Source organism: Myodes glareolus, chromosome 1 (assembly GCF_982192425.1).
Source record: "Myodes glareolus chromosome 1, mMyoGla1.1, whole genome shotgun sequence".
Lineage (NCBI taxonomy): Eukaryota > Metazoa > Chordata > Mammalia > Rodentia > Cricetidae > Myodes > Myodes glareolus.
The window spans coordinates 81,430,862-81,458,604 of NC_142026.1; the positions used below are offsets into that span (position 1 = coordinate 81,430,862).

Sequence of the window (27,743 nt, forward strand, 5' to 3'; positions counted from 1 at the left end):
TATGTGCAGCCAGTTCTATGTATTGTTGTGTTCACCACATAAGAACGAATAAACTTTCTATATTATAGATTCATTTTCCTTTATCAGAAGAAGAAATAATAGAGAATTTGTGTGAAGATTAAATGTTATAGTTCATATAAAGTTCCCAATGTAATTCCTGAGCTACAGAAAAATAATTGAAAATACATCAATAATTATTCTAAAGCTGGTATTTCCCAGATTTATGAACATGAAATATGAATATAAACACCTGAGATTCTGAAGGACACTTTGTTTCCTCAGTTTTTGGAGAAACCACTTCCAAAGCAAGTGAATATTTCCTAGTCCTCTCTTTCAACATATAAAAGCTTACAAAATAATATTGTCAACAAACAGTACTCTGGAGAAATTAATTGCCTTTATTATTTAGCTTTTTTCTTGTGCATTGTAAATTGAACATTTTTACCTCAGAAAGCTCTTTATATTTTTCAAATTAAATGGGTGCAACAATATAGCTTCTTAGCATGGATACCTTTATCACATTAAAATATTACAATGACTCTTCAATGCATTAGAATATTATTCTTCCACAATGTATTAGAATATCATAATGACCTCATACAACTTTTAGAGCATCAAACCACCCTGAATCGATGGCTGTACAATGAGTTTAAAGCATTGGTGATTTAAGATATTAAAGATGCCACAGAAATTAGCATCCTAATGAAATTGAAAATCTTATGTTTTTAATGTATGGTTGTTGTCTCTTAAAAGCCTATTCTTCACTAATGAGAAGTAGAAAGGGAATGGTTCTGGAGCGTCAGAGAGATGTGGAGGAACTGGGAGAAGCAGAGAGAGGGAAAACTATAATCAGAATATAATGTATGAAAAAAATAATCAATTTTCAATTAAAGGAAAATGTGGAAAAAAGACAAACTCATTTTTAATGTGATTTATGCAATAGCGTGAGGATTTTCATTAAATAATATAAAACAAATTGGAGGAATAGAAATAAAAGTTTGGGGGTAATACACCATTCTCAGATTTTTGTGATTTAAAGAATGTCTTAAGTATTTAAAGGCCAAATGTTTTAGCTGAACTGTTGTATATTTTTGAAAACTAAACTTTTTACATTCTTGTATGTGTGTGTATGCAAATGTATGATTTGTTTGCTTATGAGTGTTGGTACTATACATATGGAAATCTAAAGATAATTTGTGGTTGTCTGTTCTCTCTTTCTACCATGTGGGTTCCAGGGATGCACCTTAGCTTGTCAGATGTGGTAGTAAGAGTTTGTACCCTTGGTCCAGAAAATTATTTTTGATTGCAAGGTAAATAGTTCGAGACAGTTATCACTAGGCTTGTAATTCTATCAATATATGCAGGCAAGTCAAGATAAAATGAAATTTTAAGACTGACAGTAAAAGCAATTATTAAAAGTTTCATTATGAATAATTTTATTTACTGTATTATAAGTTTGTTTTATTTTTATTTCATAATTTTATCTCTTTTTTCCTAATTAGTTATGATCAAGGTTGATGTAGTAACTAGAAGCACATAGGAACTGGTAACTTACTAAATAGTAAATCATCTCTTTAGAGTAAAGAGCACTGTTGTTCTTAACATAATCATTACAAAAATTATTATGTGTAAAATCTTCAGCTACAGATATTTTACTTGTGACTTAGAATCAATTTTCTTCATTCTTTTCCTTTTTTTTTTCTGTTTCTCTCCACAGAAAGCTGACCTCGCAGTTGCTCCCCTGGCTATTACCTATGTTCGAGAGAAGGTCATCGACTTTTCCAAGCCGTTTATGACACTTGGAATAAGTATTTTGTACCGCAAGCCCAATGGTACAAACCCGGGCGTCTTCTCCTTCCTGAATCCTCTCTCCCCTGATATCTGGATGTATATTCTGCTGGCTTACTTGGGTGTCAGTTGTGTGCTCTTTGTCATAGCCAGGTAACATGCTCACTTTTGTGATTTTTTTGGCAATTGTTAACTCTTTTTCTAACTAATAATTGTCAAAAGTCACAATCTACTTTCCTTGGTTTCTCTTGGGGTGCCATAGATTTACAAACTTCTAAGAATCATATACACTTACTCCACAGACTCAGCTGCCATTTGTGGCAGAAAGCATGCTGGTTGTGTCAGTAAGCTGCAAGTGTGGTAGGCAGACATTTGTCTTTAGAGTCAAGTTCTGAAAGCAGTCCTAATTATTCAAACAGCTTTCTTTTGCTTTTAACTGAGATTATTATTGTGCCTCCAGATTCTGAATTCTACTGCAACTATAAAGACACTGAAGTGCCTTATGTTTTTCAGTTTTTATACTTTGTGGTAAAAGTATTCGAATTTAGATGTAGATTTCTATGTCAGATAAAAATCTCATAATCTATGACAATGTCAAAATTAAATAGTCAAAATTAAATAAGAATTTTTAAAAATTTTGTCACAAAGAATTTTTGAAAACCTCTTCGAGCTTTCTTTAAATTCTCTGATAAAATCATTTACTTTTTTAGAAGTAGGACAATACGTTTTTCTTTTATAAAAAGAATAAAATAAATTATATATACAGCATAAATCTTTATATAATATATTTTTGATAAATTTATAATTATATTTTTAATTTATTATGTTACCTAACTGTTTAATGTTAAAATTTGACTACTTAAGACCACGATAGTTTGCATTTGCTTGTACCAAGCAGCTGTACAGCAAGTGAACCCGTGTACTTGAAACTTTTTCACAGTTTTCTATTCTTCCTCAAAACTCAAATTTAGATTGTGAAGTCCATGATCCTTTAGCTTCTACTTTTTCGTGATCCTAGGAAACACAATAAGACATTTTTAGTGTCTTTAGATCAATAACATATTTGTTTAGTAACCAACAAAAGCCACCATTCATAATTATTTAGAGAAATGAGTGCAATTTTTTTCCAGAATTAGTTAAAGTCTAGAACAATTTTCAGCCAGCACATAGAGCAAAGAGCAGCAGCTCTACATGCGCAAACATTTTTTTGCGTGTCTTTCCATGTATTCACTCTGCAGGCTCCTAACACCACACTGTCCTGAGAAACTGTGTAGGCATTACTCATGCTAAAGTGTAATAGAACTTCTCTTGGACTCTTGAACTAGACTCGAGTTTATTTTCCAGCTGCAGATACATTAACTAGTTAAAGACATGTGCTATTTATACAAAATTAACAAATAGTTCAAAATACTTATTTAACTCTCCTTTTATATCAAAATGAGATGTTATGTTGAAGTGTTACTTGCATTGATTGAAAAAGTAATAAAGTAACTCCCATTGAAAGAATGTATTTTTCAATTTGAAAATATAATTCAGGTAGTATGCCATATTCTATTGACTTTATGTTTAAGAGAGTTACAGACTATAGTTATTATTAGTTATTTAATGAGAGAATTGGAAATCATCCTGCTCTAGCTTATTTCTCAAAGAATGAAAAATAATCTACTGAATATCTAAATAGTAATACAAAAACCAAAACCTTCATCAGAAAGCTCTTAACTATTCTATTAATTAATGTCAGATAATTTATTAAACAATAAACTGTATTTATTAGTCTTTGTAACGAATGTAAGGCTATATCTAAGTTCCCAGAACACCTTTGCTTATCGTTACTAATTAAGATGAGCAGAAAAATGTCTAGGTTCAGGTTAATTTCTAACACAAGCCCCTAATCCAAATGAGTTTGTAATAAGCCAGTTTTTCCTAGTATGAAAGCAGCTTTGAGGTGCAACCCCAGAGGAAATGAAACAGTCTACTGGTCGTAGTTAATTGCCCTTCTAAATCAATAGGAAGTATAATTTTCATTTTGAATTTAAAATATAGAATTTTGCTTTTACTTATAAGTTAAAATTATATCATACAGAGAGTTGCAATGAATCACTGACAATACTAAAGTCAGTATACATGGTATTTATTATATTTGTATAAAGAGTACATACTTTATCTCCATTAAATTATAGAAAAGAGAAAGGGAAACTATTCAGCAATGATGTAGCTCAGTGGCAGGGCACATGCCTAACCTTTGCAAAACAAAGACACTGTTAGGTGCATATCTTAGTTTCCACTATTGTTGCCATGTGATAATATTACTGTGAAAAAAGCATTAAAAGATAGGCTATTTTTCGCTCACATTAGAAATCACAGCCATCATGGCTGGAAGTTGAGTCAGCGGAGAATAAAGCAGCTGGTCACGCTATGTCTACACATAAGGATGCCTGTGTAGCTTATTGTCTGTGTTTTAGCCTGTTCATTATACAGGCCAGGCAATTTTTCTGATGTCTACAATTAGGGTGGGTCTTTTCACATCGATTAATAATGTGCAAAACAATCCCACACCAGTTAGGTTTTAAAGGGTTATTTATATTGGGGGGTAAAACTTACAAAACACCAACCATGAGGAAAGGAGCCTAATTGCTGGAGCAGGAGCCAGAACCAAGCCCGGAACCAAGAGAGCCAACCGAGGCTTGCTGCTCTTTTTTAAAGAGAATATACAACGCCCCAGTGGGCTGGTATTTCAACGGCTATTGGCTGAAGGAGCGAAAGGCACTCCTGCAGCATATTAATGCAGTCAATATAGTTCCCTACAGGCATGCCCATAGGTCAATGTAGTCTGAGAAGTCCTTATTGAAACTTCTTTCCCATCTGACTACTGAGTCTGTTGAATTTACAATTAATATTAAAATATTAATATGCGTGTTATCTTCATCTTAAATCATCAACACTGGTGTCTAAACCAATCACTGGGTCTATAACAGAATTTCTACCTATATGTTATTGAGATACACCACACCGAAATTTTAAAAATCATATATCACCTAATAAGGAAAGAAAACAACTGACTGCATAATTAAATTTAACAAGTATTTTAATATTGCCTGAATGTATTATTAATTATTTTTGACCTGTTAAAATTCTCATATTGTTTCTATTCTTATTGAAACAATTTATGTTCTATAACTTTTTCCCTTCACAGATAAGTTTTCAGCTTTCATTCCAGCTGTTTCATTAATCATTCTCTCATTTAGTAAAATATTTGCTGTCTTTAAACTCACAGTTATTAGAATCTCATAAAACATAAAATTTCTTACTGGTCACTAGTTTATTTAACACACACAAATGCATGTACATGCAGTCACATGCATATATATTATTTATTATACAAGACATATAACATACACACATATATACACACAAACTTTTTCAGCAATGTAATAAAAATATATAATAATTATCCTAAATCTTAGTTTTGAGGATTATATACTTAAAATTTATATTCTTAAAAATGACTTACATTTTCAAATGTATATAAAGTTGATTAAAACAAAATAAAGTATCAGGCAGACTGTCATCCGTCATTTCAGTATCTACTAGATGCATTCTCTATTATCATGTTGGTGCCGTTAGTCTTATGAAAACTTTATAATAAATATAAATTGATAGCATTCATGCTTTTAAAGCTAGATTATAAAGTATATAATGTTTTTAGTCATTAAAATAACATGGCTTCATCCTTAGTTTACAAAAAAACACACCTAAAGATACTTTACCAATTTAGTATATTTAATGGTTACTAAGGAAAAAATGTCTCAGATACTTTTGTGTTGGTTTACTGTGTCATATGGTCTTTATAGACTTATAATTTATTATTTGTAGCATAATGACACAATCAGCATCCTCTGATTTAGTGGAAAACTTGTTTAGGAGAATATGTAAGACTTGGATGTTGCATTCTAAAGAACAAATGTCCCTGTCCTAAATATCTTAGCAGTTATTCCTGACTGACAGATAGAAAGTCTTTTGTGTTAACAGTATTTTCTTTTAGTATTTCTCAATCTTATTCCCCGTCTTCCTTTCTCATATGCTTTAATCTAGTTATACAATTAGTGGGAATATATAGTCATACGAAAAGGCTGATTAGGGCACCCACCCAATCTATGCATAAGATTTGTTTTTCACCTTGCTTCAAATATTTCCCACATTGAGCAACATCGAATACCAATAATGAGGTATTTATAAAATAGGTTAATTTAAATTCCCATTCAATTAAATTCCCAGAGAGAATAGAGAATCTTTCTTTCAACCATAAATTTTTCATGGACAACCAGAGCTACTGAAATTCCATATATAATGTTTGTTTTTGAGTTTTCATAATTTGTAATACAGACATACATAAAGTATACCACTGCACAAATGAAGGGAACAGTGGTGCACACATTTCCCTCCAACAGGATTGATGTCACCTGAAAAACTACACACAAAGTTGTTGATCAGGACATTACAAAATAAAATGTAAACAAACTAAAAAGAAATATGATTCATACACTAAAATTTATAAGAATCTTGGTACATAACTATACTTTAGGCTTCTTACATGAACAACACAGTATATTTACATACAATTCTACAGCAGGAGAGCAAACTAAAGAGCATTGTAATGTGTTGAATATATAAGAGTTTATTTTCTAATTAATAATCAATATAACTTTTCATGTTGTTTATTTTTTATTATTTTCATAATAATAGAGTAAAAACTGGTACAGTATTGACTTAAGCAGTAAAGATGAGCTCAACATCTATTTAAATATTTATCATTACAATTTCCTCCTGCAGTGTCTAGCATTTTGTTTTAGCTAGCATGGTTTGTGGTGACAAAAATGACAAGTCTCACTTAGAGTCTTATACATTAAAAGCAAACCTGTATTTCTCTTGGAACACAGTGATTTTAAATATAGTTTCTTTGATGGTTTATTGAGCCTAAAAACCCATGTCCAAAATGTTCACATTAACAGCTTTGATCATATTTCTGGAGCAGTATGCAATAGCTCTTACATTCTTGTCACCGTGTTGAGTGACAACTCATGGACAGTGAAGGACAAATGGGGCTTATTATGCACTTAGGAATGGATGACTCTTTTGGTAGCTGTGCAATGGTAAAGAAATTGGCTGGTAGGAAGACTGGTTCACATTAAAATTAAATACCAATTTTCCTACATGACTGTACCACCAACTTTCCAACCTCCTACTCAAAAAAAAATTTACATCTTACCTTTCTGTAACACTGCTTTATGCAAACTATTTTGCTTTTATTTTTAATGTAATGTTTAAGAGAAGTAAACTTTAGGGAGACTGTTTTGGTATTTTTCTTCTCATGTAGCATACTTCCTAGAATATTGTAAAAATTGGTTTTTGGAGAGTACTATTGTAATATGCCTCTTCTCACATGAGAAAGGTAGTTTAAAAGGACCATGTTTTAAGATTTATCTGATTAATATACCAAATGGTTAGCACAAAGTCAATCTGAAGACACTTTGAAACTACAGACTGATTTTTTTTAAGTTGTGATGTTTAATAAGACCACACAGGGAACATAGAGAACATATCTGTATATCTCCATAGTTACTTCCTCACCCCACTATAAAATTGCGCATCTCTTCAGCAGTCGTGGTTACAAAATGCCCATTATTGTAAAGTATATATGGAGTTTTCATGTTTTTTGAAGAACCAAACAAAATGGCACTGAGTGGAACCACCTACGATGAAGATGCTATCTGGGTAATGCAAGGCAATAGAGATCTAGACAGAGCTCATAGGTCTATGTGGAGGAAGAGGTTAATTGTAATACTGACATGTAGAAATAAAAATGTTTTTCAACTTTTACAATTTAAGGACAGTGAAATATAGAAATTAGAATAAAATTAATTAACTAATGCAAAGACAATATAAGATTAAAATGATTTTTAGCAACATTTTGTAATCAAATACCTATTGGTATTTTGTTTTATTTTATTTTCCCAGTCTTCAGTCTTTATTTCCTTCTGCTTGCATTGTAGTCCCCCACCCCTACCCCTTGTAGTCCTTTTTTGTCAAACCCTAGGCCTTACACATGCTGGGCAAATGCTCAGTCTCTGATGTACATCCCAGCTCAGAAATTATTTTTTTCTTTGTGGTAAGACGAAATAAAATATAAATGTATGAGAAGACATTTAATAGTCCAGTTTTTCTAATACTGTAGATACATAATTTGCCTTTGTTGCCTATTCATGACCCAATGACACTGTTGAGTCCAGATGCTCCGAGGAATTTGACTGCTATCTCTAGGTCACTGTTCAGCATACACATTTCACAAATGATATGACAAAGGCTTCTGAGAACTATACACAACCTGAAATGACTTGTTTCCATTAAGGAGATACACAATATCTAACTCAGCAAATCAATATTTTTTTATTCAATAAGTGGAATTTTTAACAAATTGAAGTTTAATGATTATTAAGTTGTTATATTTAAAAATTCAGTATGTAGGGTGAAGTACTGTCCTTGGTTTTTGCCACTATGCAACCTTACCTCTTATCAGTTACCTCAGGCTCAGCAAACCAAGAACAATACAACTAAAGATTTGTTTCTCTCCCTTTGCATCTATTCTAGTCACTTCATTCTATTCGGCTCCCCTACATTCTACATCCTTTCATTCCATTCCATTCTGCTCTGTTCTGTTCTATTCAGCTCTTACTGGATTTTATTCCTATTCTATTTTATGAAATCCTCTTCCATTTCCTTATTTCTTTTTACTTTGGGAAAGAATCCTTATGGTGAGTCTATTACAATACAATAAGCTAAAAATGAAGCGCACTTTCCACAATCCATATACTTAATCTACTGTGCTCCTTAGTTTCCCAGCATCTCCACGACCTCAGCTGAATGTTCTGTGAAAGGCTGTTCTGAAGCTTTCTCAGAAAATGGCTTGTTCTGTCACCTTTGAACACAATGCTTCTGCTTTCCCACAGACACTGGAAAAAACTTTTTTTGTGTGTGTGTAGGAGAGAGGTTTCTCAGTCACACTAATAAAATTCTTAGTTTAATAGTTTAGGGAAGACAGTGTCCTTTATTTTCATGATTATTGAACAGTTTATTCTTCAGTGTCTGCCCAAGGGAGGCAAGAACTATTATATGCAACTCTTCTTTGAAGCGATTGAGCCTGTGTGGGAGGACCAGGGAAATACCAAAGGAACATACACACTAGTGTTTTTGTTTTCTGTATGTTTTTCTGTAATAAAAATTGTGTGCCTCTATACAACATTTTTTTTCAAAAGTGTAATTTGTAGTGTGGTAATTTTTAATAGTAAATGTGACTTTTATTATGTTTCAAAGCTATTGTTTTAATGTCATTATTTTATGTTATGAATTTCCAAGATACACATTCCCCTTGTGAAGGACAGTCTTGAAAAAAAAAAAGAAAAGTAGTCTGATAGTATGCAAAAAATAGCTATTTTACACTAAGAACCACAGAGATAATCACTTATATCCCTAGTTTAATCAACTGTGAATTTGTAGAATAAAATCACATACACCAGACCCTGTTACCCATTCCTAGCATAGAGGAAATTAAAAGTGTTTTTTTCTCTCTCTTTTTAAAGTTCTGATGTGTTATTACAGAAAGGTTTTTCTAAAGAGAGCGCAGTTAGACATCTAAATAAATAAAATATATAGGATTATTTAATCAACAGCATTTATAATTAAATGACTTTTAGCAGCTATTGCTCTTTTCTCATCAGTCAAATACAACACAATAGCATACAGTGCCCAGACTTTCTGTAAATTTTCCATCTTTAAGTGGCTTTTTTATTCATCTGTTTCTTTTTAAAGGACTTTATCATTTTTCTTCTCTCTCCCAAACCTTTGTATATTTTTAAACACACTGTATAACATTTACTACATATCTCTCTCTTTTTATGATCTCATGAGTCTTTAATCTACTAAGCAGAATGGCTAGGATTAAAGCTGTGGCTTTCATTGCTGGCTCCCCCATTCCTTGGCTTCCTGAGAGTCTAGCTTCGTGGTAGAGGTACTAGCAGGAGCCAAATTTATTGACACAACTCTGTAGAGTTTCTAGGTCCTTGCCACCACCAAGAAGCATGACACTTATTGCTCATAAACATCATTTAAGTGTTTGGTAGCAGGGCCTCTTAAAAGAGCTGCGTGGTTTTTTTTTGTTGTTGTTTTGTTTTTTGTTTTTAATGCTAGCACTGAGTTAGGGAGCTTCTCTTAAAGGAGCCATACCATTGCATGCCTCTAGCAAAAAGAGTCTACCCAAGAAATTACTGCTACCAAGAAATCATGCTTGACTCTGTTCTTTTGTGTCTAGAATCCATTCACAAGTTCTCTCAGGGTTTATGTGGATGTAATTTCCTCACATTCTGTGCCATTTGTAGATGGAAGTTCTACATCACCTGATCCTGCAGCCGCTCAGTTCCAAATGAGCACAAAGAGACTTACATTAATTAAAAAGTGTTTACACTCTTACCTCAGGCTTATTGCCTACTAGATATCACTACTTAAGCCGTAATTCCTATCTATGTTTAGCCACATAGCTTATTACCTTTTCTTATAAGGTATTCTTATCATATTTCCTCTGCATCTGGCTACTGAGTGTAAATCTGTCTTTTCTCTTCCCAGAATCTTATAGCCTAGTAGTCCCACCTATACTTTCTGCATTGCTACTGACCAATTAGCATTTTATTAAACCACTATAAGAGACAAATCTTTAAAGCGTAAAAGAGCATTATTCCACAGCCATTAAGGTCAAAATATATTTTCAGAATATTTAACACCTAGGCAAAGAACTCAGTAAAACTTCAAGCCTTATTTACCTGTGCTCTGGACATTCTAGCATTCCCCTCTTTAAAGTCATTGCTTTCATTTGGTAAAAGAATAGCAAGATTTGTGAAACTCTAGGGAGAATAAAATACATTTCATGTTTTGATCCCCCTCATAATTTATGTATATGAGAGAAGTTTCATCAATATTAAATGAAAACAAAAAGAAAACAACTGTGGTGATTTATGACTTTATTTCTTCATGTTAAATGAAATAATGTTCTCACTCCAAATTATTAATGAGTAGGAGATACAGCATCATCAGCCAGTACAACTTCATTCATTAAAGCATGCCACAGCACCTTAATTGCTATAATTTTTTACATTCCATTACATAATTGCATCATTTAAATTAAATTGTTTTCATATCAATCCTGTTGAGTATGTGCATATGAAAGTACAGAAATTAGCTTTTTATTTTTATGATAAAAACTTTTCTAATGAAGTAATTTCATATATCCACATTTTAAAGCTAGAAAGAATATATTTAACCTAGTGTACATTGAATTTCAACTTTTATTTCTAATGATTTTAATTTGCATAAAGCATAAGTGTATATATTTTTCCAGCTTAGACATGAAAGGGTTTTTTGTTATTTTTAGGAAAGATATATGTCCCAAAGTTAATTATTTAAAAAAATCTATTTCTTCCTGTCATATTTCAAGATGATAAAAATGAGATGAATTGACTTAAGACAGATTTTCCTATTAATTAATGCATTTAATATTTGAAGCAAAGGTGAAATGGTAGGTTTTCAATGTTACTGGCATGATAAACATTATAAACAGTTGGGCTACAACTGTCATCTAAGTTGGTTCAGAATATGCACCTGAATATTGTTTTAACCTAATAAAATTAGGTAAGTGTTTCCTGGCTTCCCTTACTATTATTGGTGTTCAAATTGGGGGTGGTGGGTTGCTTGCTTCAATATAAATTTATTCGATTGTTCCTCTGAAATATGATTTGGAAACAATAAAGAAAACATGAATTTTGTTTATTGATGGATATATACAAAAGAGTCCCACTTCTAGAAATATGTTCATTGTAAAATGTTCATATTACTCTTACTTTATATTACTTACATTATAAATATTCATATTACTCAGTTTCTACTACTTAGTTTATATAATGAATATTTATATTACTCAGTTTCTACTACTTAGTTTATATAATGAATATTCATATTACTCAGTTTTAATTAGGGTTTGAAATAATTTGAACTAGTAAGATGTGAAAGCTATGTTTCAAATCCACTTTGGAGAATTTAAAAATATTCATTTTAGTAGTTAATTTGAAAGGTATAGATTAAAATAAATATTTGATTTCTAAACATACTTCAGTTGTCTTAACTGAAGTTGAACTTAACTTAAGTTCAGTTGACTTAACTTAATGTGGTATACACATTATAAATAATACATTAAAACATTTTATTTGTTGATACAGTATACTATATTGCAAGACACTTCTGACTTTTTAAGTTGAAAGCCAGAAAGCCCACAAATAAAAAATTGTGAAAGTTTTTACAAAAATAAATTTTATAGTTAAAATATTAATAAGTTAAGAAATTATGTACTTTGTATGTTTATGCCTGCTAATGATTAATATTTCCTATAGTCCTGATAACATCAGTTAAATCACTTTAAATACTTCAATCAAACATTTATATAAGACGTGTTCCGTCTTTTGAGTGCTGTTTTGTTATTAAAAAGGTATAGTTGGTTTCATATTTCAGTATAGACAACTCATGACCAGTGGTCTGTCGGCAGCCAACCCTGACTTACTGTGTTACAAACTTTTAGCTTGCATATTGCAGGCTAACCACTTACCTCTGATCTGTAAGTCTAAAAGAAACATTTTAAATGGAAATTTTGCTGTTTGTGTTATATAATAGTAACACCTTTAACATTTAGTATTCTATATCCAAAATATATTTAATTGAGTAGGAAATAAAACTTTGTAGGATAATATTAATTTTTATAATCCAACATTGAAATCTGAGCCATTTTCCTGATAATTCTCAATTTAAAGCCACTCTTATATGAATATAATTGTACAGTTGAGTAGTTGGTAGCCATCTAATGGGGTAGCATGAAAACTATTGTATAATTTCAAAAGTATATTCTAATTTTCAGAATAAATAATTTTTTTTCATGTTGAAATTTGTAAAAAAACATTTAATGGCAACAAATATTATTACTGTATTATTTTGTGCATAATATATAGATGGTTATAATGAATATTTTTAAAGCCACAAAATAAAAGGCAACTTCAAACAAATTAAATAAATAATATATTGCTATATAGCATTAACTTTTAATATATTAACATACTAATCAGTTTATTATTGAAGTTAATTTTCTACAAATTTTACTTTTAAGTAGGAGACTTCAGAAAGTGCTACATTTCAGTGATACTCATTATTTTATTATGTTACTTCATTATCCATAATTTAAATTTGTTTTCATTAACACATTACAAATCAGAGGATATTATCATTCCTATCATTTCATTAAGCTCTTATCCATTTATAGATTCTAAATAATATGTTTTGTAGCATATTATTTCAATGTTTATACAGAGTAATCCTGGCACTTCATACCTATAAATAATGACTTTCTGGAATTAAAGGTACCAACTGATGTAAATGTTAAGTAATTTAAAATGTATTTAATGGCTGAGCTTTAAATTTCCTATTTTCTCAGGAAGATTGTATGGTTTTTAGAAGCATACAGATAATTTATATAACCTGTGTCAACGTAGGGATGTCTGTTTTTGCAAAACTAGCTAATTTTCATGGTTTAATATACCTTAAACATGAAGGTAGGCTAAGGTGTCTCTGAAGACAGCCTTTGGAAAGCTAAATGGAGCTTTCTCTGTAATAAAGGGCGAGAAGACTTCAGCTTGCCACTCAAATACACTTCTAGAGAAAGGAAAAATCCCCAGGGGATTGCAGTTGCCCAGGCTAAAAATGTTAATGCATAGCTGGGCTGAACATGCAAGAGGCATATTTAGAAAACAATTGGGAAGCCTAGAGCCTAGAAACACGGCAAAGCAATTGAGTCTTATCAAGTTATAGGAAGCATTTCTAAACTCAAACATCAATCTTGCCATCATGACAGTAATTTTGATATCTAATGAAATATCAAAGTGTTTTATAAAGATAAATGCTTGAGAAAATTTCTGTGAAGAGAGGAAAAGTTGTCATAAATAATGGAGGTATTTGATTTCATTGTGATCAGTAGTCGTGGATGTTTATAGTTTACTACTTGTTGAGCTCTTTTTGGCGAGGAAGAAGTGCTTCCTTACTGAACAGTTTTAAATCATGACATCCTCTCCCTAGTTATAAATTCATTAAATTATTTTAGGAGTAGTGTATTTTTCTAAGACAGTAACCTTATCAAAAAATTTGATTGTTGATCTCTGGAAGCTTAGCAATAGGTTCAGAAGCTGTTTTGTTGTTGTTGTTTTTTTGTTGTTGTTTGATTATTTTTTAAATGGTTTCACTGTGGTTAAAAGGAAACCTGACAAAATAGTTATTTAAATATGTGTGTGTTTCTTTGTTTGCTATTAATACAGAAAGATTTTAAAAATAAACTAATTATAAGCCTTCTGGAATGTGTTACTGGCAGCACTACCCTTACAGTGATGGTTTCAGCTTCATAATTACAAGATAGCTACTGGAATATCAGATATGGTCTATTTCTCAAACTTCAAAAAGAACAAAACACAAAAGGTACAGAGGAAAAATGAGATATTGGAAATAGAGTTACAGAGGACTGTAGCCACCATCCAGTTGATGGACTCACACCAGTGTTGAGAGCATCTAGTGCACTTAATCATTGAGCTATCTCTCTATCCCAAGATACTGTCTTTTTTTTTTAACTAGGAAGAAAGACTTCCTTTATTTATGCCTTGATATCTAGAATTATGTAGGGCATAGTGTGAGCCTAAGGTTTTGTGGTTCAAAAACCTGATAATCCCATGGGGTATGTTTTGGGCAGTGACTGCTACAGGGGTTTATGAACAGCAAAATCATTTTCAGACAGTTGCCCCATCTGGCCTTGAGTTAACCTGTAGCTCAGTCTCTCCTCAACCTTATCATATCGTGCTGCCTCAATCTCCTAAGTGTTAAGAATTGTAGCAGAAATAAAAGGTTATATTCTTAGATGAGAATTTATCGTTTGTTTTGAGTGTCACTCTAATATCTTGAATAATCATATAAAATTACTCAGTGTTAGAGAATGTAATTCTTGATATGGAATATTTTGAGATAACAATATTTTCCCAACTTTTTATAAGTCATGAAAATAAAAGTTGTTAAATATAGTACCTTCTCTATTTATTAATGTATTGTGACATATAATAGAATAGTTTTTACTAAAGAGCAGATGTCAAATAATTTCATCTATAGTAAGAGGGAAAGAACTCTGTAACCCAATAAAGTCAAATAGTCTATGTTTTGTTTCTCCTGAGATTCACTATTGACAACTGAATATCATACAATAAAGAAATCAATTAACTTAATCAACTTTTCCTGACACTTCCATTTTGGAATGTTTTTCATCAATCTAAACTTTCTATAACAAGTCAAAATGAATCAAAATGACTGCAAATCTAATGACTAGACTTATAGACTAGGAAGGGAATGAGAATACTACGCACAATTCTAAGAAACAATGGAAAAAAGAAATATCAGCAAATAGATAAGATACTAAGGGGCATAAATCACTACCATAATGTTCACCAAATCTTTAAATATAACTGTTAATTAATAATACAAAGAACTAAACTTTTGAATAATCTTAAAGCAGAAAATCTAGAATTACAGGTATGGTCTATTAATAAGATCTAAATGAAGTATGACATTTAGGAGAACTTAACTACATTTCAAAGATAAGTAATTTACTATTTCATAGCATAATATCCTTTGAGGGTCTAAATTCTTAACTAATTAATAATTTTAAATATATGTTAGTAATGTTTTATGTGTATATGTATTTATACTTATATAAATATATAGAAGTTTTAACAAGTATAACAGCCAACACAAGTCAAGCAACCATCTAACTGAAGACATAATTGACAGAGTGTAGTGTTCACAGCTTGCCACACAAAGCAAGAGTTAGCTATCAGGAGAAAATTTTTGCAGTAAGAAGTAAGGTTAAAGCCTGGAGTCTCAAACTAAAGGAAGAACTTTAACAATGTGACTGACATTTGGTCCCTTGTTTTTAAACCAACCATAAATAGAAAGAACATGGTTGTCATGTCAATTTGAATCTTTTTGTTTCCTCACTCTGTGAGACATATATGAAGCAGGATTTCTGAGAATCTCTGTTATTATCTGCTGTTCACATTTTGGCCATTTTTCTCAGCACTTCATTAAATGTTGCTATTTGGTATGGATCTGTTTAAATAACTGACAGTTTTAAAATTTTATATTATCTTACATTTTATATAAATAAACATGAAGAAATGCTACATTGAGTAAGTATTTTTCTGTGGTCTTAGTTGTACATTTACATACCTATTTATAAAAATTAATGTTTATTATCTTTCCCAGAGCCTTGTAGTTATGATAATGCCCTTGTCTATATTACTATGAATAAAATAAAATTGTTCCATTGCTTACCCCATTGCTAGATAATATATGATTAATATCACTGTTAACTAAAATATTAATTTTTAGGAATTATGTTACCATGTTATCACAGAAAAGGTTAGCAGAAGGCAAAGATATACATAAATAATAAGATTAAGGAGAACTAGCAAATAATTTTATAAGATAATATATATTAATTCATTGAGTTCCCTGTACATAATTGACAGAGTGTAGAGTTCACAGAGCGTATATATACGTGTGAGGGTAATTTTTTGAAAAGACAATAAGAAATAAAATGTGGACTGCAGACATTAACGGAGAACAGAGATACACTAATTAAGAAGAATGTCCCTATATGTGACAGTTTCGTATCTTGGCCCTGGATATGGGAGCAGCTGCTGTCCCTGGTGCTTTGATTGGCTCTTGAAAACCTATTCCTCAGGCTAGATTGCGTTGTCCAGCCTGAATGCAGTAGGAAGTGCTTAATCTTACAGCAGCTTGAGATGCCAAGCTTTCCTCAAGTACAGAGGAGGCCTGCCCCTTTCTGAATAGGGAGGGGGGTGGATTGAGGAGAGGTCTTGGGGGAGTAAGGGAGTGAGAGGAAGAGAAGAGGAAGGGGAGGATGCAGGTAGGGATGTAAAATTAATCAAATTTAAAAAAGTATGTCAAACACATATAAAAACCTTTGTAATTTTTTAATTACAGGTTTACTGGGCTTATGTGTCTGGAAAGCACAACTCTAGCATAAAGTTCTTGTCACACAGAAATATCTGTAACTTAAAGTTGTAATAAAATTTCATAAATAAAACAGCCTAGTTAATTAATATTTGGTAAGTAATTACCAGAAACTATACAATGTGTAAGAAAAACCATTTATTAGTGTCCAGGTGCACAACTGCTGCTACCTGTGTAGAAGGAATTTCTATGGCAAACGATTTTGTAAACTCTTTTGAAGTGTCCTAAACTGTGGAACAACTATGTATAAACACAATTGTTAATATAATATTTTAGCTATTTCTATAAAGAAGTGCAGGAAGAAATAATTTGAATCCTTTAAATATACTAAGAGATTTTTGTGGAAGGTTTTGTATGTAAAACACAGAAGATGGGGTGATAGTTTTTGTAAGATCTTTTATAATTCAGGAAACAAATCTGTTGCAGCTTGTTGAAGCAGCTTAGCTGCTTTATGAAACAGATAGTCAATCTATTGCAAAAAATATTTTGAGAAATTAAAGTTAAGGGAGGGATAAACAGAGAAATGAAAGTCACAGATGCACTCTTGGCCTGGTTTCATGAACACGGTTCCTGTTTCAATGACTGGGGAGAAGTAAAGCTTTTTAACATGAATGGAAAAGAAAAGAAAATGGCTCTTGTTGAAATATATGAAGTATCTCTGTTGACTTTTTGAAAGATAAATACTAGTAATGTGTTTACATGTGTGACCATGCACTCATTTATAGACAATAACTGCATGTGCATGTGGACATAAAATTTATTTACATACAATTGAAAGTGTTGATACCAAGGCACATTCTTCTTTTATTAACAAGAAAAAATGCTATTATTACTTGTAAGAAATATTAATAAAATATTCACAATCACATAAACCTAATATAAAGAAATATTGATAGATTTATTCTAAATATAATTGGAAATTTTTACAATTTGAAAACCATAAACACATAAATAATACCGTCTATAGTAATTTATTGAATAATTCTCAAATTACATATTCTAAAACTTTTAAATATATTATTATAAAATCTGACTATTTAAAAATAATTTAAATATTGGCCTTATCATTTTCACAGATTACGAGACAAATTTATTAAATATTATAAGCAATTTATTTTCTATATTAGAGAACAGAAGATGTGTGATTATATTCTAATGTATTAATATGCTTCATATGCTATTTGAACACAATTTTTACCACAAATGATTACTTCCAAATGTGTAGTCAGAGAAAATCCTAAAATATTTGCATAAAAATAATAATTTACAATCTGTTTTATTGTTGTATTAGTTAAAATAATTAAAAAGTTTATCTCCTTAATAAATACATGAAAGTTTTGTAAAATACTAAACTTAATATTTTTGGAGAGGGAACAAAGAGAGACATACAGGCAGAGACCGAGACAGACAGAGAGACAGAGACCAAGAGAGAGCAAGACAAAGAGGACTTTGTGATCCAGTCTCCAAGAACAAAAGTTAGTTGCATTTTTTTTAGGCAACCGATTAAATTGTATAGGCACTTAGCAGCATTAGGAACTGGAAAATGCCAGACAGAGCTAAACTTCGGCTGTTCTATCATAAAAAAAAAAAAAACAGAATTCTTTTATTATTATTATTTTTCAGAACAGGAAAAGTAAAATACACCTTTTAAACAGCTTTTTTGGTTCCTGGTACTTAACATTCCAGAGTGTGAAAAGGACTCCCTGTCAGTCCTACACTTCTGTGAGCCCTCAGTGTTTACATGCCCTGCTCTCCCTTCGTGCTCAAGGATTATGGTATCAACAATGGTTACCAGCGGTGGGAGAGCTGTGCCTGAGAAAACAGAATAATGGCTCAGACTCTCCTCTCTATTGGCACAGTGAAAGCTGTTCTTTCATTCATAGCCAAGATTCTGCTAATGGGTGGGTATTACTGTCCACACTCTGCAGTCTCCTGAAGAGGTTTGTTCTTTCTTAGGCCTTCTGAATCACTGCAGCTATTTTCAGAAATTTTTGTTTTTCTTGAACTTTTAGAAAATCTGTTGTGGTCCCCTAGTTATTTTATGCAGTTTACAGTGAGTCCAGGATCAAGTAGTTGACTAAGGTTAATATTTCCTGTCCTATAAATGAAAATATATCTTATGTGGAAAATTCCACCTGATTTCACCAGTCACTCAAGTAGGGGAACTTAAGTGTTATACAGCCCTTCTCTCTTTATTTTATTTTAGCCTATTAGTTGTCCAGGCATTTGATTTACTGTTTAGAAAAAAAAATTGCAGGATATAATAGAAAAATGTAACTGTTCTTAAGCTATTTTATTATCTCAAAATTTAAGACAATAAGATTTATGCCATCAATACTTGAGGAAAATACTCTGCCTTGAAAATGCTCACAAACAGACAGGTAACAGATAACCAGGGTTTAAGACAAATACTGTTTATCCAAGTTTCAAATATCAGCTACCTAATGATATCAACTTTTTGCACTTTCATAGAAAAATCAAAATGAGAACAGATGAATATTTCCTCATTTTTATAAGCTTTACATTTACATATTATACATAAGAAACTTCCTGTGTTATGTAGTGGCAAACATTACTGTAATTATTCACTAAGAATGCAACTCTACTCTGAGTCTTCAACATGTAGCTGTGCCACATCCTCTAAGTAACACTGAACGAAGTGTTACAGGATTTGATTTTTTAGCATGTAGCTATTAAGTGTTGCAGCATTATTTATTAAGCACTTAACCATTTCCAGTATTGCTCTAATGTTGCAAGAGATACAAAATTATAGTGGCATGCATACAGCCTTCCTTTAAAGGGTCTATTATCCAACTATGTAAATTAGGAATAAACATATAAATAGAATGCTGTTAAATATACCATAATAGAAAGAGCATTTGAAATGGTAAAGTCTAAAATAGACATAGCATAATTTTTCAGTAAAAGGCTAATCATCCAATAGATAAATTATCCTCAAAGTATAAGCAAGATATGAATTAATTGACTAGAATAGAAAAAAATATTTCTGGTGGAAGGAAGAAAAATCAACAAATGTGTGGAGGTGTTTTATGAATGCCATGTGACAATTTAATATGATTGTAAATTACGAGTTATTTATTGGTTTGTTTGGAGAATTCATAGATTTAGTAATCACTACCAGGACAGCTTTTACAACCTTGAAATTTGGAGAGACTAAGAGATGAAAAGATAAAACTGAGATTCTGTAGATTTTTAATTAAATAATGAAAGAATAGAGTATGGAATATTTTATTAATACCCATATGTAGGGTAGAACAAAAGAAACATACATAAGGGACTCAAAGGCATTTGGGAGAAGGTATCTAAAGCCCAAAATAATATTGTAAGAATAAGTATGAAATGAAGACCAGAGAAAATGCCCCCAAATCACTCTGAAGAGCAAATTCAGGTGACTGACAGCATACAAGATAACGGGAAAGGCAGACAAGTGAGGGAGAACTCTCTCTTGAATTGTTAGTAGATGTTTGGATTAATTATAGAACTGATTTCCTACACAGATAGCCATTATTTATTCTACAGATAATGGTAAGTTTTGGGAAACTTGGGTGTGATGCATGAAAGTTTATTAAATTTTAGATATCTTGCAGCAAAGTAGAAATTTTAAGCAAAATACTAAAGTGCGGGGTCTTTTTAGCATTATATTCTATATGGCCCCAAGCCAATAAACATCTACATTGAAAAAAGACCAAAAGGACGGGCTATATGATGTCATAAATTATGACTGCATGAAAAGGTGACAGGGCCTACAGTGTGGAATTGAGTTCTTAGTAGAAAATAAGTTGCAGTACTTGTATAGGAATATCTTAATACAGAGCTAATATGCTAGAATAGTGTCAATTTCCTCATTCAAATGCTGTCAAGAGTATATAAATGACAGTTAATTTTTATGTGCTTTGAGGTCTATTTTATTAAACAAAATATAGTTACATTAACTTTTGTTTATTTAAAGGAAAATTACTTTATAAACTGGTGTGTTATTATTTCTTAGGTTATATAAAATTTCTTATTTTTTCAATTTTTCTAGTCACTTTTTCTTAATCACAATTCAACTTCATTCAATTTCATCATTTCAATTTTACACAATAAAACTATCTGCATCTTAGAACAGAAGACACAGAACAGTCTTAACAAATATCCTGCTCATTAATAATTTAGAAAGCACCTTCAGTAAATTGTACCTAGAGAATTATATTTTCAGAAACTCTTGAAAGTGCCTGGAATTTATATGGAAGGCATGCACATACTAGGCAAGTATCCTACTATACTAGGCAAGTATCCTACTATTAAGCTCTAGGCTAGCAAAGAAAATATTTCTTAAATTAATATAGACAGGGACAAGTTAAAATTTCTACATAGACTTCTGTACCTCACATTCAGCTGCATACACAATTAATGCATACAAATTTAGTTCCTTTTTAATTGAATGTATTTGAGATATTTTTCATATAAAAAGAATGTTGGATACATAATCTTAGCTGATTTCAAAGACTACCATCCTTACTTCTGAAAATTAAATTATTTAATAACATATAAACTATTAATTAAGAGCTGAATACAATATAAATTTTATGGCTAATAAGTGTTCAGAAATTAAATCAATAAAAAGAAGATATACAAAAGTAAACAATAAAACATACGTATAAAATAACACTTGCCACATACAAGCATAATATAGCCATGAAGCAATTTCTGAGAATCAGTTTCATGTGGTAGTGTAGCGGTTTGCCAAAGAAAACCATTTATTTTGTTTAATATGGAGCAAACACTATTCTAGGACATTCTATTTCTTTAATGCAATAGCGAAGTAATATACGTTAATTGTACAGACTTAGCCTGGGGGCGGCAAGGGTATTTTCACAAGGCTCGTGTAATGGCATGTGTACTAGCAGCTCATGTGATTGACTGTGCTTGTGTGTGTGCAATAGCAGCACATGTAACTGTGCTGTGGCATGTGTGACTGTGCTTGTAGCTTTTGTACCAGCAGCTCAGGTGATCATGCTGTGGCTTGTCAGCCAGCGAATTTGGCAGATGTCTGTTTGATATGGTGCTTTCCCCAGAACTTTTGATATTATGATTGTTAGTTTGCTAGAGTAGAAACAGAACTTTTCATATTAATTCATATTTTTTCTGAGAAGTTATTTATAAAAGCCTTTGCCACATCAACAGCCTGCCCTAAAGGGTATTTTTTTTTAGTCCAACAATTGGTTAATTCCTTTAATAAGCTTTATTTTCCTAATTACACTATGATGATTCTCTAACATTTAAGACTACCAATTCATAATGGATTCAAAGAGTGACTTTTACTGAGCATATATAGAAGAAATATTCTATCTCATGTGCAATGCTCTATCTCATTGTTTTAATTTAAGAAAAAGAGATAAATAAAGAAAAATAATATTAAACTAATTTCAGAGTTAAAATGAAAAATAATATCCCTTTAAGAATTCATGGTCAGGGAGCTAACTCATAGGCAAAGATATTCTCTTTCAAACCACTTTGAACACTGAGTTTTATCTCTGGGTATCACTTGGTAGTGGGAGGGAAGCAACTATCACATATTTTCCTCCAACTTGCATAGAAATAATATGGCATACTTGTGACCACACACACACACATACACACACACACACACACACACACACACACACACATAAACACATACACAAATAAGTAAAAATAAAAATTGAGTATTTCAAATATATGTATAATTATTTAATTTTACAATTTGAGCATATGCATTATTAGAGCACTTATCATAGTAAATGAAAAAAATAGACATTTGTTTTATAATATTTTTAAAAGAAAGGTGGATGCCACCTATTGCACTTACTCATTTAAACACAGTCTTTTCACAAATGTTTGTGGGTTTTTTTGTGTTCTGATAATATCTGAGATGCTGTTGCAAATTTTAATTTGTGGAGAATTTGGCTCCACACAATCCAGTATGCAAACGCACTAAAAGGTGTCTTCTGTTCTATGTGAAAATGGAAAAGGTCTGCATTTTGAGTTCTATGGGAAAACTTGAAAAAAATTCTTACTTCCTTAATGGAAATTTAATGTAATTATAAGAATTTGATTTTTGTTTTTCTTTGGGGTAATGATCAAGACTGCCAGACTGGCTGAGATGGATTCCTAGTGAGGTACCTGGCTCCAGCCTTCTGTGCATCCCGGGAACCAGAATTTATTAACATTCCTCCTTTATACTAATGATGCTAACATTCTTAGATTATGTGCAACAATTCAAGATGAGCTAACACAGTTCAACGACTGATACTTGGCATGAATGACACAACATAAAGTGGTAATCATTTCTCATTTTCTGGAGCTAATTATTTAAATCTAACTAGTCTGGAGTCTTCATAATTTGACATGCCTCATGTTAAAACTATGATTTTAGTGAAAGGCAAGCTTTCTTTTCACTGGTGAAAAAACTCTCAGTTTACATCTGTTTCTTCCAGGGAGATCATTAAAACAGCATAGTTTCAACAGGACTAGTCAAAGATGTAGTCAGATCTTTCTGTGATTTGGGAATCCATTTTCCTTCTTTTCTGGGTTTCAATCTGTTTTTCTGTCCACTGTGACACTGCATGTGTTCCTGAGCTTAATGATAGCTTGCTTCCTTGTAAGTTGCTCTTGTGGCTCTCAGCCCACCAGGGTTTCTTGTAGAGAAATAGTCCTTTATTTGTGGCTGCTTGCCGAGGTAGGACCTTTATAAAATTCTCTCCTCTGCTTTGTCTCTTAAGTAAATGCTAAGTGATAAATCCATCAGGGGTCCATGATGGTCTTGTTGGCACAAACATGGTTGGACCATCTGTGTTGGAAAAGGACATGGCTTAACTGAGTAGCAGTGACCTTTAAAAATAAATAAGCAATAAACAAAAGTACAGCTGAAGACATGGCATCTAGTCACCATAAACATCTGCCATAGTATATAACAACTTCAAAAGACAAGAGTATTATAAAACGCATGCATCAACAATCATCAGATTATTTAAAAATATTCTAGAATTTATGTTCTTTTTATGATACACAATTCCACCAAGTTTATTAGAAATATAGTTAGATGTTCTATAGACATTTACTACAGTTTGCTTGCATAAAACATAATCTTACTACTTAAGTATAACAATAATGGGATGATACAATGTCATATTAATCTTATGTTTTTTCAGGAACTTCTTGAGGCTTGGTTCATGAAATTAAATAAATCCTCAGCAAATAATTATCATTATCTAAAATAAGACTGTATTCACAAGTTACTAAAATATGAATAGAAAATTTAAATACCATTTTTGGAGACTTTTTTTTTACTCAGTTGAAACATTGTGCAATATCAGTTTTTCTCAAATCTTCAGTTTAATTATATGATCACAAAAGGAAAAACATAATCACAGTAATTAAGCAGAGTAAGGCTGAATAAAAACTCAGAAAGACACAGTGACCACAATTTTTAAGATTTTAATTTTAAACTTTTAATATTTGCTTTGGATTTAGTTATATCATAATTCAGCTGAAGGTTTTTTATTTTTTGGTAATAGTAATGGTTAATTAACAACTAATATGAATTAAAATTATACAATAGGGTAGACATTTCAGCTTAAAGATACTGTAGGGAAAAGGTATTTTATTTTGTAGAAGTAAGACTTGGTTCCAACTAATATGTAGTGTTATAAAACAGTTTTGTATTTTCCATTAAGTGTAATATAATTTCACTTTTAATATGAAAAAGTTAAGTTAATGTTGAAATCAAAGTTTAAGTAAAGGTTATAAAAGTATTGTTCTATATACACAGTGGATGGTAGAAACTGGTTAGCTTTAAAAGGGAGAAGTGGAATGGTTCATAACTTAGTATGAGGATCAATTTACAAAATAAAATGTTCAATATGTCCAACATAAGAAACAAGTGAAGTCTCCTTTATAGAATTCCATGATTTGAGAATAAGACCAAAGTGCAAGGAAAGCTGGTGGAGTCAGCTGTGGAACTGTGGAAGCAGTTCACAAAACATGAATACGCCTCTAGTGTAGCTTAGAGTTAAGAAGGAAAGAGAGCAAAAGAAAATGGGAATAAACTTTGCCTTAAGAACATGTAAAATGGTGAGTCTGTTTAAGTTGGAAGAAATTAGGAGAAAGAACAAATGTACTAGGATCCCTGGGTTTATTTTAAACACTTTCAATATGAAGTAGTGGTAGCCTTCTAGGCAGTGACTCATAGGGTTAAATAGAGTACATACAGAGAGAACCTATGGCTTCAAGTTGAGAGTTTTGAAATCGCTAGCATGGTATTGAAAAGCCATGACAGCATTAGGTGATTAGAGACAGAATGGGAGTCTGAGAACTGACCAAGCCATAAGCAATGGGAAGGAGGGTAAGAAGAAAGAAGCAGCCAGTAATTAAAAGAGGTTACAGTGTTTTCAATAATGTTAGAAGTTAAAATAATCAAAAGTGGGCTTGAATAAAAACATGATAACTAAGATTTCACAGAGACAGACTCTTAGAGTTGAGGAGAAAACAGGTATACATAAGCAGGACTGTCCACAGGTGAGAGAATTGGCTTAGACACAAATGCAAAATAAAGTAGGAAGAACACAGAGTTTCTGAAATTATTTAAATGTTTAAAAACTTGCTTTAGAAATTTTAAATACACAAAGCTAAACCAGACATGGTATGTCATGCATTATTATACAATATAATTGTAAAAGGAGACATGTGCATTGATTTATATTGGAATAATTAAATTAAGATGATGCTAAGTATGGCCTGTTGTTCTTAGTGGCACACATGAGGAAAAGGAAAAGAGAAAATAGCTGTTTGTAAAGCTCTTTAGTGGATAAAGCCCAAACGCAGAATCTAAAAACTACAAATGCTTTCTCATTCATGAAATCTGATGTGGAGACTGTTATCCTCATCGTGAAACATCTAATACTGTTCTACTCTTCAATTTTCTCAATTCAATGAGGAAAAAGAGTTTATGACAAAAATTCTGAAGCTAAATATTAAGATATATTCTGTCCATTTTCCAAACTCAAATAAGTCGCATTGCAGAAAAGACAGGAAATAGAAGTGCAGTTATGTAGCATTATTCAAATTTTTTTTCAGACATGGAGGTGGAAAATGAGAATGAGTCACCAGTCCTTATCATCATAATCCTCCGAGGAGGACAGAGAATCAGGAAAGCTATACCTAAGCAGTGGAACTTGAAGAAGAGTTCAGGATATGAACAGCTGCGAAGTGCTATGGGAATGACAGGATAAATGGCATGAGGGAAGAAGAATTGAGAAGAATAAACAGAAATATTTTGCTTTTAAATAAGGTTTTACTTTAAAAAAAGTCAGTAGCCCAAGATGCAGGAGATCACAGTTTGCAAGGCAAAATAGGCAGTTAATTCTGGGATGCTATTTTGGAGCACAGTACAAGCAGTGTTGAATTTTATTTCTAGAGACCTTCATTATTTTTTTCTTTTTAATCAAGAATATGGGCATTACTGAAGACTTTTCTTACACGTAGCTGTGATGGCTCACAAACTTTTCTACATTTAACCTGAATAGGAACAATATTTAGAGAGGAGGAAATCATTTCAGGCAAGCAAGCATAGTTTCCATATATACATATTGCTGCACATTATTGTATCCGTAGCTAGTGTAGCACACTATAGCAATGGTCAAGAACAGACGGAGAACCATTGGTGTGGTAATGTAACTGACAAATGTCTGTAAGTTATAATGTAGTTGGAATGGAATGTAAAGAAAGGAAGATGACACAAAGCATTTTGACTTTTAGTGCATAATGGATTAGTAGGGTGTTCTTCACGTAAAGATGTCATAAAGTTATACTATCAATGGATATTTAGTGGGAAGGGTGGTATGACCACAGTGAATTAATATTGGCCATCTCACTATTGTCAAGCACAATACTGAATTTTTGAAAACCCACGTTATATCAAGTATTAAAATATGATCAATTAAGCAACTAAATAATTCTGTGTGTAGAAATGTAAATTTGGAGGCAAATCATGATTTGATTATGATTATAGGGAGGGATACATAGATATTAACTGAAGCAAAATTTGTTGGCAGTTGAGAGGACAGAGGTAAGTGGAAGAGAGAAGAAATTTAACTTAGAGAAAAGTAACTAGAACCAGAATGAGAGCTGCTGACAAATATGAGGGGGACAAAATGGGTATGGAAATCAGGATAGTCTGTGAGGGGCAAATGTTCCCTGGAAGCACGAGGTGAAAAGAAACAGGAGACTTCTGCACTCCTGCTAGATGGCTATGCAGCTGCAGGCACAGGAATCAGCTAGGTTTGCATGCTTCGGGCATTTTTTTTTAAGCAGAAAATAATCTTGTGAAATGTGTAGAGTATTTTAATTAAAGTATCTGTTTACCCTACATCTATTACTGTCTTCAGTTTAATTTATGAGACTCCTTCACCATGGAAGAGATGTTCAGAGGCTGTGCTGGGGCCTTCCTCCCTTCCTATTTCCTTTTTTCCTTTTGTTCTTCTTTCTGTGACTCACTCCTCACCCTCTCATTCTTTCCTTTCTTCCTTCCACCTAACCTATATACGGAAAAAGGAAAGCAAGATCTTTTGTATTTATACTTCCACCTCTCTGACCTTACCACACCATCTCTTTTCATGGAACTTATAGCATTCCTAGATTTGTCTCTGTAAAGTTCATAGCTTACAAATTTCAAGAACTTAGTTATTTTACACAGACAGTTTTGTGAT

The 27,743-nt window shown here is 31.9% G+C and overlaps 1 protein-coding gene across 4 annotated transcripts in view; it reads left to right on the plus strand.

Moving 5' to 3' along the window:
• The window catches only part of Grik2 (glutamate ionotropic receptor kainate type subunit 2), a 625,308-nt gene that overhangs the window by 451,596 nt on the left and 145,969 nt on the right, over positions 1-27,743 (plus strand). For all 4 annotated transcript variants that reach the window (XM_048449039.3, XM_048449041.3, XM_048449040.3 and 1 more), the window contains exon 12: positions 1,718-1,941. In XM_048449039.3, the coding sequence (XP_048304996.2) occupies positions 1,718-1,941 (224 nt within the window). The remainder of the gene's footprint in view (positions 1-1,717; positions 1,942-27,743) is intronic.